This window comes from Stenella coeruleoalba, assembly GCF_951394435.1.
Source record: "Stenella coeruleoalba genome assembly, chromosome: 16".
Classification (NCBI taxonomy): Eukaryota; Metazoa; Chordata; class Mammalia; order Artiodactyla; family Delphinidae; genus Stenella; species Stenella coeruleoalba.
In genome coordinates this window covers 76420323-76433820 of record NC_137162.1, presented here as the reverse complement: position 1 = coordinate 76433820, position 13498 = coordinate 76420323, and the positions used below count along the sequence as shown (strand labels likewise).

Sequence of the window (13498 nt, the reverse complement as noted above, 5' to 3'; positions counted from 1 at the left end):
ATCCTGGTTATTGTAAATAGAGCTGCAATGAACATTTTGGTAGAGGCCTTTTCTACTTTCCTGTTTTCTGGTAAGTTTTTAACATAGCAAGACAGTTAATTGTCTAGAGACACCCAGATTTACTGGAGACTTTCCAAATTTGATGACAGACAGATTCCTAGGAATGCCTGGAATAAAGCAAGCATTTTGCAACATTATGAGCCTCAAACTCCAACATTCCTTCTGGTTGACCTCAGTGACCTTAGAACATCATTAATACAGCTCCCACATTAGCTTCAGGAATACTGGACAAGTATTATCATGTGCTTAAATGAAACAATAGGCCTTGTTAAAGTATTCGTTTTTTCCTCTAGACGAGTATGAATGATTAAACTGGTACCTAAATCTTAATGTTAATTTTAAAAGAGTTTTAATAGTAAATAAAGTAATATAGTGAATTCTATCAATTGGTATCTCTCCGTGATGAAAAAATTAGTGGAATAAGTTTATGTTGACTCTTCTGTTATCCCCAACCCCAAACCCTCTTCATGTGTTTAAATGAGGGGCTATCTTGTATCAGGAGACATTAGAAAATTAGTACAGTCATCCCTCCTTATCCACAGGCCCTGCATCCATGGATTCAACCAATCGGGGATCAAAAATATTTTTTTAAAAATTCCAGAAAGTTCCAGAAAACAACACTTGAAATCGCCATCCTTCAAAAATACGTGCATAGCATTTATTTTGTATTATGTATTTTAAGTAATCTAGAGATAATTTAAAGTATAAAGGAGGATGTGTGTAGGTTATATGCAAATACTATGCCATTTTATACAAGGGACTTGAGTATCCTTGGATTCTTGGTGTTGGGGGAAGAGTCTTGGAATCAATCCCCTGCGGATACTGAGGAATGACTGTATGTGTTTGTATTATCCCTAAAAAGGTTCACATTGTGCTTGTGTTGTTTAATAGGACACGTATAATGAAAGGAAAGTCATTTAAAGCACTAAGAATCTCTGAGGATAGTGCATATGTGAGAACTGAACGTGTCACTATTTTGAGAATGTCATGGTTTAAATTTAAAAAGCACAATCTGTTAGAAAATTATATATAACTTTATGTCAGTAAGCCTGAAGGTTAAATAAAATGGATGATAGTCAAGGAAAATGGGAGAAATAAGTAGCACAATCTGCTACTTTAAAAAAAATTTTATTTTATATTGGAGTATAGTTGATTAACAATGTTGTGTTAGTTTCAGGTGCACAGCAAAGTGATTCAGTTATATATATACATGTATCTATTCTTTTTCAAATTTTTTTCTCATTTAGGTTATTACAGAATGTTGAGCAGAGTTCCCTGTGCTATACAGTACGTCCTTGTTGGTTATCTGTTTTGAGTATGGTATTCATCACTAGAGGATCCTTAAGGTCTTATCTAACTTAAAGATTCTGTAGTTTTATGACAGTGTGTATGATAAAGGCAAGAGTTTCCTGGATTAGAGTTGCTATAAATAACCTAATTCTTATCAGACTCAGAATGAAAATAATGTATAATATTATTTGAAAATAATAATGAAAATAATATCAGAAGATTGTATTAGAGAGGTAGATACTTCTTTCATTTCAACGTATTACTCTGAGAGAATTTCCTGACTTTGAGACAAATGAATAGAATATGTAATATATATTCTAAGTTTAACTGAAACTTCTCACCAAGTTAGGGACTCAGTAATTTTATTCTTTTCAATATCACTGACTTCAGAAGTAATAAAATCTTTGACAGGCTTCAATTTCTGTCTCTTCATAATTTTGAGAGAAATTTGCATCTTCTAGCATAATTTTATTTCATGTTATTAATAAGGATTTTTCCAAGATTAATCATTTCTTCAAAGAAGAAAATATAATGAGATATTGTGTCAAGAGCCATGCTAGAAAAAGTAAAGAAGAAGAATAAAAATTAGAATGACTGTTACTGTTTTCCCAGAAGAGAGAAACTTAACATTCTGAGAATTCTCAATAAATCAGATTATAAAACAAGTGGTACGTGATATATCAAATTTTGGATGACATTGAAAACTCCTGAATTATAGAAATCTTATATTAAAAACCACAAAACGGTTTGGGATTAAGATACAAGAAGGATATTTTGGCTCTTAACAGCGTTAGCTTTGTTGTTTTTATTATTTAGAGAGTTGTATTATTTTGTGAGAATTGGTAACAATGTTTTTAAAAACCCAGTGCTTGCTGTATGTTGTTATTAGATTCAGGTATGAGCTGTGATTTTAATTTTGTACCTTTTATGCTTACACACACACACACACACACACACACACACACACACACACACACACACACACACACACACACACACACACACACACACACGCAAACATACAATCTTAAAGATAAATAGGCAATCCGTAAGTGGTTCCCTAAGTGTTTAGAGGTGATGAGAGTTATATTTGAAGACAAAGAAAGTAGCGTGAACCTTGAAAAAAACGTGACTTGAAGGTATCAAACTTTTGGTTTTTATACTGCTCAGAGCAGTTAAGAAATTACATATAGTTAAGAACGTGAAAAAATACAGTCATCACCTTAAAATGTTACCATCTTGCTAGGCTTTGTCTAGCCCTTCCTGTTCTTACTAATAGCGTGACTGACATTCCTGATTATGGGGATCTGGGAGCCTTTAGAAGGACCATATCCAGGTTGCTATTTTATTTAAGAGCCTTACTACGTACTTTCTCTCTTCAAGACTAACCATTAGTTTAGGCATTTATACATGCCCATAAAATTGATACTTTTGCTGGTCCATACATTCAAATGCTGAAGGTTCAGTTAATACTGTTACAGCATTCCTTAGGGTCCTTTCTCCACCAGTTTTTACAATGAGATGTTTCCATTTAAAGTTGTGCTATATCTGCTCTGGAGTGTACCAAAGTGTGTCAACTGATACAGCTTACAGTGTTGTGACTGACAGTCACAGCAATCTCATATTCACCACACACATTTTCATTTGACCCACAGAACTTGTCTGGCCACTGGTGCCCTTTCCTACCCTTTTTACTCACATTCCAGTCATTCCACAATTATTTAATTGAGCTCCTGCTCTAAATCAGGCACTATTCTAGGTGCGGAGCTGCATCAGGGAACAAAGGAAACAAAAATCACACCTCACTGATTCACTTTGTTATAAAGCAGAAACTAACACACCATTGGAAAGCAATTATACTCCAATAAAGATGTAAAAAAAAAAAAATCACACCTCATGAGCTTATACAAAAGGAAGTTTAAAGAACCCCAGACCTCCTTTTGGAAAAAGGCATGGATAAGCTCAGTACAAAGTGCAAACACTGATAATCTGTATGAAGAGACAGTATGACTGTGAGTTTTAGGGAGAGAGTGAGGGACCAGCCTGTCTGATTTGGTGCTGAATTTGGTTGCATGAGACGCATAGGCATCGCTTTGTATCCCCTCTCCCTCCTGGGCCTTCCCTCTGTCATTTTCTGTGCTGCACCCTTCTTATCTTTTTTTTACCTCCAAACATTGGAGGCTCTGGGACCTTTATGCTTCTGTATTTATGTTCATGCTGGCTAATTTCACTCAGGCGCATGATTTAAAAAATTCTCCATATGCTTATGAGGCCCAAGTTTACAGCTCTAACTCATCTCATCTCTGCACTCCAGGTTTTTGTATCAGTTGCCTACATCTCTACCGGAGATGAATTGGCCCATCACACTTGACCTGTCGGAAGCAGAACGCCCAACCCTCCCCTCTCCCCTCCCCCCACATTTTGCTCCTGCCTTGGGCTCTCCCCACGTGATTGAATCCTACCACTATTCACCCAACTGCTCACACAGTTGCTCACCCAAATGATCATGGAGTCATCCTTGTCTCCTTTCCCCGTCACCAACATGCAACCCATAAGCAAAACCTTAACATACATTATTATTTTTTTATAAATTATTTATTTAATTTATTTTGGGCCACGTTGGGTCTTCTTTGCTGCACGTGGGCTTTCTCTAGTTGCGGCGAGCGGGGGCCACTCTTCGTTGCAGTACACGGGCTTCTCATTGCAGTGGCTTCTTGTTGGGGAGCACGGTCTCTAGCTGCCCGGGCTTCAGTAGTTGTGGCACGTGGGCTTGGTAGTTGTGGCATGTGGGCTCTAGAGCGCTGGCTCAGTAGTTGTGGCTCACAGGCTTAGTTGCTCCATGGCAAGTGAGATCCTTCCGGACCAGGGCTCGAACCCACGTCCCCTGCCTTGGCAGGTGGATTCTTAACCACTGAAGCACAATCCAAAGTGCTTGCTCTTGTTGCAAGGCTCTAGAACCTGTTTCCCTCCTCTCCACCTTACATTCTCCTTCTTTCCCCTGAATTTACCCACATCAGTCATCTTGACTTCCTTGCCTGGACCACCAGGTTCATTTTCTGCCCCGGAAACATGCTGTTTCCACCGCCTGGGCCCTTCTCCCAGTTATATGCATGGTTTGTTCCTTCGCTTCGTTCAAATCTCTGCTCAGGTGCCACCTTCTTGGGGAGGCTCTGGTGACTACTCACCCTATTAATTCTATCCTGTTGCTCTAATCCCTATTCCCTGCTTTATATATTTTTACTGCGGCCTGACATTATGTTACATACTGATTTATTTTTTGCTTAATAGTTCATTGTCTGTGTCCACCATTAAAATGCAAGTACCATGAGAACTCTATTTTGCTTATTATTGGAAGTTTAAGAGTACCTGGTATTTAACATGTATTTATTGAGTGAATGAATAATTAAATGAGTAATACTTCTAAGGGCTGTAGTATTGTAGAAGCCCTAGCACTGCCACCAGTCAGTAGACAGGAGCATGACAAATTCTGCCCTTCTGCTGATTTTGTCTTCATTATCACCTGGAAGTTCTGAGATTCAAAGCACGAGATGAATGGAACATTTTCTGAAGCGTCTCAGCAATGAATACCTTATTATTTTTTTCTTATTTGCATCATATCACTAACCTGGTATGCCCACATTCTGAGACAGTTATTTCCATGTATACTTCATTTGTTCCTTTTAGGGTCCTTTTGTGTATAAAGAATATAACATGCTCAAATGTTTTAAAAACTCACATTCAATTAGGAGTTTTTAACCTAAGGACCAGGGAATGACTGTATATATTACAAATAGGAAAGTATGGAATGAGGAAGTGATGAGTGTCAGACTGTATTGTGAGCGGTCAAATCAATTTGTTACTTTGGATTCATATTTTCTTTTTTGTATCCTTATCACGAAGTAAAATACGTGTACTCATTATGTGATTCATATTTCTGTACTTTGTGATGAAATATGCCAATCAGAATGGCTGAGTTTCATCTTATTTTCAAGAAGGGTCACCCCCGTTTCAAATATCTCATGAGTAATGTTTAACTTATTCAGCCTCTGATGCTTTTTTGCATGATAGTTTGGTACCACTTTTTCACCGAAAACGAACAATATTCAGGCAGATTAGTTCATGTCAATGCAGTTGAATTCAGGCAAATTAATTCATCTCAATGCAGTTGAATGCAATAAGAAAGCAGATATACTTGGGGTAATTAAAAGGGAATTAAATTTATTAGACTTTTAGCCCACCTCATTTCACAAAGGATATCAGCTGACTTAAAAAGTTGGCATACAATATGATTTAAAAATAAGGTGAGCTAGTATGGGGAGGAGGATATATTTGAAGAATCTAGTTAAAATTCTTTAGCCTGAGGCAGTGCTTTGAATGCTTCTTGAGTATGTCAGCTGTTTGATGAGACGTGCTTTATTGCTTTTCTACTTACATTCACATAACCACTTTTAAGCAGAAAAACTGCATGATTTTAAACTTGATTATCAAAAACTCTTTTGAATTGAGTTATCCTTACTGAACTGTGCCCTTGACTAATTTTTGGAACACGGACATTAACAGAAAAGAAGAGCATTGAGAAATTCTCTGGGCAATTTATGCAGCTTTTTGTTTCCTCTTTAGGAAATGATGCAACATCAATAGTCAACTGTCTTCATATTTTGGGTCAGACTTTGGATGCAAGGTAAATAGATACATTTTGATTTAAATCAATGAGTGTAATAATGATATACAGGAATAAGAAGAAGAACCTAGTGTCTTTATTCTTTGGAATTGCAATGAAGACTTTAATGTAGGTGAAAAGAATATCTTTTGTAAATTAGTAATACAACGGCCTTTTATTATTTTTACGATCATATATATATTGTTATTTAATTTTTAAGTAATTTCTGTAGCAGCTAGGTATGTAATTGAGGGTTGAATTGGGACTGTATTATGTGAGGTAAAAATGATGAGCTACAACTCTAGAGGTTTTATTAGCCTCAAGGCAGGATAGTTGTTCTCCATATTTCTAATAACATTTACCTTTATAGGAAATATGAAGGTTTTATTCTCATTTTATAGATGAGTAAAGTGAAGCTTAAGATTGCATAGTAAGTGTGGAAATATACCAGTTTCCAAGTCTATGCAGTTTCTACTCTGCACTACTATTAAAATGACCAGAAATCCAAATACAAAACCAGTTTGGTTAGCATGATTGATTCAGCCTTTAAGCCGTACAATTAATTTACTTATTATCCAGGATACATCTAAATAAAAGTTCCTAAAAGTCTTCTACAGAGAATATGCGGTGATACTCTTGAATTATCCATTTTTGTGTTTAAAAATTTATTTGAGGTGTTTTGTATAATAAATGAAGAAAGGAGATGCTACCATTCACCTTCATTTTCTACAAGAAATGGCGGCTTTAGAATGTCACTTCTCTACAAAGTTCAGCCTTCAGAGCTTATTTAGAAAAGATTGATTATTACCCTTAAGGTAAAAAAAAAAAAAATCCATATCATTCTGTAACGTGGTTTAGCTGGCATTAACTGTTTCTTTCACACCCATAGCCTCAGAAAACATTCTAGTTTTGTTGGATTTGGGATGAACTAAACTGACTCAGGAGCTGGGTTTCTTAGTTATCAACTAAATATTCTCAATATTTGAGACCACAGGTGGAAAACGTAAAGCATTAGAACTGCCGTTTGCTCCGAGGTCCTGATTAAGTTGACTACAAAGGCATTTAGGAAACGTTATGCATTTACGGAGTGCTCTTGCTGTAACTTCAAGTATATAGGAAAGAATTATTTCAAAGTGGTTTTAAAAAATTGAGTTGACTGAGTGAATGTCGTCATGGACAAAAATAAACACGATGTAGAAGCATGTTTTATTTGTATTTCACGTGTTCCTCTCACAAGCTATAAGCTGTCTCTTCTTTACTCCCTAGGACTGTGATGAAGACTGGCCTGGAAAGTGTTAAAAGTGCACTCAGAGCTTTCCTGGACAATGCCGCAGAGGATCTGGAGAAGACGATGGAAAATCTTAAGCAGGGCCAGTTCACCCACACCCGAAACCAACCCAAAGGTGTTACTCAGATTATCAATTATACCACGGTGGCACTGTTGCCAATGCTGTCATCATTATTTGAGCATATTGGCCAGCATCAGTTCGGAGAAGATCTAATATGTATGTAAATCTATTACTTAGAGTTTCATTATCTACATAGTACAATCAGAAATTAACAGCCACATCATCGAGGTTATTCAAACACTGCTTATACGTTAAAATGTTTTTGTTTTGTTGTTTTTTTAAGAACACTTTAGGTTGACGTTTGAATTACAAAACCAAAACCGTTCTTAATAGAGATAGATCTCTGAATCACATGGATTCGCAGAAGGGACCAGTAAGGTACTGGTTATGGACAGTCACGCCCACATTGTTGACATCCAAGTTCCAAATTTTACACTTTCTGTGGTGTCTCTTTCCATGGAAATTTTCTAATGTAGTTTCACCGAAGGACATGCAGCATTAAATGTTTTCAGATTATTTCTGAGTCGATGCAGACTGTTTCTGCAAGCTATCCTACCAATAAATTTGAAGACTGCTGAGACAAATTCTGTGTCTAAATAACTGACCTACTAGGGTGGTTCAAATATCTTTTGTTTATAGGTTTCATTCTCTTTTCATAGGGGATTTCATCAGCCATTCCTGGCTGGAATTCTGTGGTTATTAAAAATATCCACAGAATGCCCAAGGTTGCATGAAAAAGGAACTACGTGACCTAAGTTCCTGCTCTCCTGCCTGTATGAACATGAAAGATGATATGAGCCCTTGTCTACCAGTCGAGTGGGTCTTGCTTGCAGACCCACCCACTCAGACTCTCAGTGTTGTAGGTCTCCCCGGCGAAGTACAGCTCTGTGTAAAAACCACCTTTGCTCATCAGTGAATGACATAACCACTAGTTTCAAAACATTGACATTGACACTGCTTGAACCAATGGGAGCATTACTTACAGCCCCATGTGGACACAGAAACAAATATGGGGGATGAGGAGGGTTTCTCCATTCATGTCATGGTGTGTCCTCCGGGAAATGGTAGCAGAGTTGGCATTAGAAATCCAGGATTCTTAGTTTTCTTTGCCTGTTGAACATGTTTATTGGATCAGAGATCATCTGAGAGGTTTTACTTGATTTTCTAGCTTTAAAAGCTCCAAGAGCGACTTACTTATGCCTTGAATTTCAGGTCATTTCAGAAATAAATGATACACCCCGTTCTCTAGCATTCTTATTCTTGTTCATTTGAGAGTTAAAATAAAAGGTACAGTCTTTATATCCCTCTGGAAAAGGAGTCAAAATGGACCTGTCCTCCCAGATATCCTTGTGCTTAGTTTTATTCTTGAAGAAATCCTTTATTATACCTAAAGCAATTGTTCCTGATAATATTCTGTCTGTATAATCAGAGCATAATTCTTTAGAAAGCTTTCAGCTCCTTCCAGAAAAGAATTTTGTTTGAGAAAAAGGTCTTAAATTTCATTTTATGTGTGTGTGTTCTTGTATTGCTTTTTTTCAAATATTAAAGTGTTAGTATGCCTTTAATATGGAATTTTATTGTTAGCCTAAACTTTCTCAGGACAATGTATTGATAACAAGTGTTTTTTTTTAAAGTGAGATTCTCTTTTTCCTTAGTGGAAGATGTACAGGTATCATGTTATAGAATTCTGACTAGCTTGTATGCATTGGGGACCAGCAAGAGTATTTATGTGGAAAGGTAAGATTTTAAAAGTTTAACTTTGTATTAATGGTTTTTTCAAGTGTTATGATTATTTATTACAAGGGTCTTCACTTTATAACTTTTTTCCTTAGTTATAAACTAAACAATCAGATTGACATATTGAATTCCTTGGGAGTAATTAGACAATCTTTAAGCTAAATTTGAATTGATATAATAAAAGACAATTGCGAATTATGAACAAAAAATGTAAAGCCATAGTGGTAAAGCCTATATTTAATATAAAGTTTAAACTTAGAGCGTTAATGAGTCTTACGAAGGAATCTGCTAGTACAGTTTCTAATTCTATATTGGAAATACAAAATAAGAATGAATATAGGCAGTTAATTTTTTCATGTTCTCAAGTTCAAGAGGAGAAGATTAGCAGAGTCAGATGTTCTGGACAGGTCAAGTAAGATAAGGTGTCCCCACTGAACTGAACAAGAGAGATCACATGGGCAACTTCTGTAAGATTTCTGTGGAAGAGAGAAGAGAAAGAGGGCTTTTTTAAACGTTAGAAGAAATAAAAAGACATTCTAATAGAAGACCAATAAATGAAATAAATAAGTCAAAGGATATTCTGAGAGAAGAATATTGAATAGATGTAAATTCTCCCCAAATTAATCTTAATTATAAAGAATTTCAAGTAGAAATTTGTGTTTTGTTGAACTTGAAAAATTTTAAAGTTTATTTGAAAGAATCAATGCATGAGACTAGCCAATAAAATTTTGAGAGAGAAAATTAGAGTAATAACGGCATTCACATGGCCTACCAAACATTAAAACTTAAAAAGCAACAATAATTAAAATAAGGTGACAATTACAAAGAGAAAGGAAAGTAGATCAATGGAAAAAGATAATTGAGTTTACTCTGAATATTTTTAAAGTTTCACCTGCATTTTAAGTTAAACTATCAATAGTTTCATATGATTTTTATGGCTATAAAATATTTTATCCTAAGGAAGTATTATAATTTATTGAAATGTTCCTTTATTTTTGACATGTAGGCTCTTTTCTCTTTTTCACGTACATAAATGATGCTAGATCTATGTTCATAGTTTTCTGTGTATATTTATTTTATTTCCTTTATCAGAATTTGGAGATCTAGGTTAAAGAGTATGCATGTAGTAAGGGTTTGTGATACACATCTTTACTATCTTTAAAAAAAAATTGATTCAATTCATACTTTAAAGTTTTACAAGAGAATTCTCATTTCCTCACATTTCTCATTTCCGATTATTACCCTTTTTTACTATTTATAAATTTATTAGTTGAAAATGGGATCCTATTTTTATTTTCAAATGCATTTTCCTCATTACCAGTTACTAGCTATTTGTGTGTGTGTGTTTACCTTACCATTTGTACTTTTTTAATAAATTGCCTTTTCTTATTTTTTGTCCGTTTTTCTATTAATGTATTCTCTTACTGATCAGTAATAACCATTGTATTTGTTAACTATTAACTTCTTGCCTGTTATTTCTCCTGCTTTTATGACTTTTAGCATTTTTTTACCTTTATAGTGCTTATATACAAATCATTATGTGCAGATAGTTTTTTATGACATGAGAATTTTGGATTTTTATATAATCAGATCTAGCAATTATACCGTACATGTTTCATCTCCTTAGTTTCATGATTTTAAGAAGTTTATACTATACCCTTAATAGCTAGAAATTCAAATATTTATTCTCCTAGGTTTTTCATGCTTTCAGTTGTTTAGATTTACTTTTTAATCCTTTTGTTCATTCAGTAAATACTGATCAAATGTCAGGTTCTGGGACACAACAGTGAACAAATAGATCCCTGCTCTCAGAGAGCTTATATCAAGGGAGAGAAACAAAACAAGGAAACTGATGAACGTAACAGGGGCAAGTTATTGTGTGTGAGTTGGCACACGGTACAGAGAATGACACAGGGTGATCAGGAACGCATCTCGGAGAACAGGGCTTTTTAGACTCAGAACTTTCTCTACGCAACAGGAGACAGTAGAAGATAAGTCAGGTGTAAATGGTCTGTGTGTAATAGCCTTCATTGTCTCAGTGAAGTCTGAGTTGAGTCTTCAGCCAGATGACAGTTGAAGAAACAAGTGTGAGAAGCTTGAGGGAGGCATAGAATGTCTGAAATGATTGTCTCTGGAGTATGAAGGGATTTACCGGAAATGAGCCTGTTTCCTGTTTCTCTTTGGTGTTATGTAGAATTCAATTTTTTAAATTATCCACCACGTCTCTAATATAATGATTTATTAAATATTTCTCTTATTTACTGATTTAAAACAAACTCTTCATCATATACTAAGTATATTTGCTAGGTTATATTTCTAGAATTTCTATTCTGTTCTAAATTATTTGATTTTTAAATGATTAGAGCAATACCATCTAGGCTGAATTGTTACTATTTTCTAATACATTTTAATATCTGGTAGTCCAAATTCTCTCATACCTCAGCAGTTACTGTTATTGTTGTTATTACTCTTGCCTGGGTATTTTTCTTGATAGAATTTGGGATCTTTCTGTTAGATTCTTTAAAAAGATATATATTTTTTCAGTTAACTTTGCAATTACAAAGTGAATTTGGGAGAATATAAAAATAAAAATTTGAAGGTGAGTAAAAGGTATTTTGAAAAAAATGACACTATACTAAAAAGAAAAGTAGTTATTTTAATACAACTCACCTAAAAGAAAAATTGCTATTTCCAGAATAGCAACAGAAATGATCAGAGTTGATCTGAGAGTTACTAATTGAATTTATATCTTAAAGTGAATTATTAAATAATTCAGATGAATTATTAATGAAATAAAAGGACTAGCCCAGTCAGATGTCTGGAAATAGATGATCTACTTTGGGGTCATATATGAAACATTTTAGGCTATTAAATTCTTAAATAAAGTATTTCTCATTCTTTTAAAACATCTATTGAACCCATATTGTGTGCCAGAAATTTTGCAATTCTGTATCCCTGTTTTTAGGTAAGGAAAGAAACACTTGAAAAGGGTAAGTAATTTTCCTATGGTGAGTGACACAGTGTTAGGAGTAAGATCAGGACTTGGATCTGTCTGAATCAAAGCCCATGCTCTTTGTAATTTCTTGATGTCCTAAATTATCTTTAGTAATGAAATGTTTCAATTGAACTTTATCTTATTCAGTGTCATTCTATGAAGGGATATTTTCTCCTAGCTGAATATATATCTAGTCATTTTTAATTAAAATATTAGATAATCAGACTGTTAATTTTAAGTATTTTTTTTTAGTGAGAAATTTAAAACTGTCTAAGAGAATTATGTAACCTTTTCTTAATTTGATCCATTTTATTGACTTTTAAATAAAATACATATTCAAAGTCATTTAAGGAGTTCATAATTTGCTGAAATAACTCTCACATTATTCTATATTTAATAAACACTTAACATGTCAGTAAAGCCTTGGATTCAGTAGGTAACTGAGGGAGAGAGAATTTATATCAGTGGCAAGGGAAGCCTTGACTAAATTGATCACAGTCTGATTCCCTTCCTTCCCTTGAAAATGATAAATTAATTTTAAGTGTTATCAATAGTTTTTAGCATCTAATATGTCCTTATATTTCATAGCTACCCTGAAATTACTTATACATGGTAAATTTTCAGAAAGTTTTATTTGTGTCTTGTATTAGTACTTGATTTTTAAAATTTTTATCAAAATCCATTTATTCACGTGGCAAGAATTGTTCCTTAGGTCATCATGTTAAAAGAAAGAAAGAAAAAAAGGAAAATGTCCAAACTTATGAGGGAATTTACAGGGCTTGGGTTTTTTTTTCTTGTTGTTGTTATTTTTGTCTGTACTGTTTTTAACTTCTTTTTAGCTGACAGATGATTTAGATGTGTTTTTTTTTTAATGGCAGGGAGTTTGCTATTGAAAGCACATGATGTTTTGCAGTATAGAAATTGGATTTGAGGGTTAGTTTTTATCAGTAGCAGTAGCACTATGATTGTCCTTTTAGGTTTACCTTTCCAATTTTAATATAACTCCTTCAGTTTTTCACTTAGAAGACTTAAAAAATATAAGCGTTTTCCACTTACAGGCAACGTTCTGCATTAGGAGAGTGTCTGGCTGCCTTTGCTGGTGCCTTTCCTGTAGCATTTTTGGAAACTCATCTCGACAAACACAACATTTACTCCATCTACAATACTAAGTCTTCTCGAGAGAGAGCAGGTAACACAGAAGCATGTGCACTACTTGATATCTGAAGCTAAAGCTTAATGACGTTTGTTGTGTTTTCTGACCATGATTTTTTAATGGGCTATTTTAATCTATTATCTCCATGTCATTTGTTCTTAGGTGTTATTATTTGGAATTTTTTGGAATGCTGTATACTATTTCTGTAGTGTTTCTGAAAGAAAATTAGTTTAATTTCTTCTAAGTCAATGAGC

The 13498-nt window shown here is 34.5% G+C and overlaps 1 protein-coding gene across 3 annotated transcripts in view; it reads left to right on the top strand.

Moving 5' to 3' along the window:
• RYR2 (ryanodine receptor 2) overlaps positions 1–13498 on the top strand; it is a 719519-nt gene that overhangs the window by 575014 nt on the left and 131007 nt on the right. For all 3 annotated transcript variants that reach the window (XM_079900749.1, XM_079900747.1, XM_079900748.1), the window contains exons 64-67: positions 5971–6031; positions 7277–7515; positions 9015–9096; positions 13150–13280. In XM_079900749.1, the coding sequence (XP_079756875.1) occupies positions 5971–6031; positions 7277–7515; positions 9015–9096; positions 13150–13280 (513 nt within the window). The remainder of the gene's footprint in view (positions 1–5970; positions 6032–7276; positions 7516–9014; positions 9097–13149; positions 13281–13498) is intronic.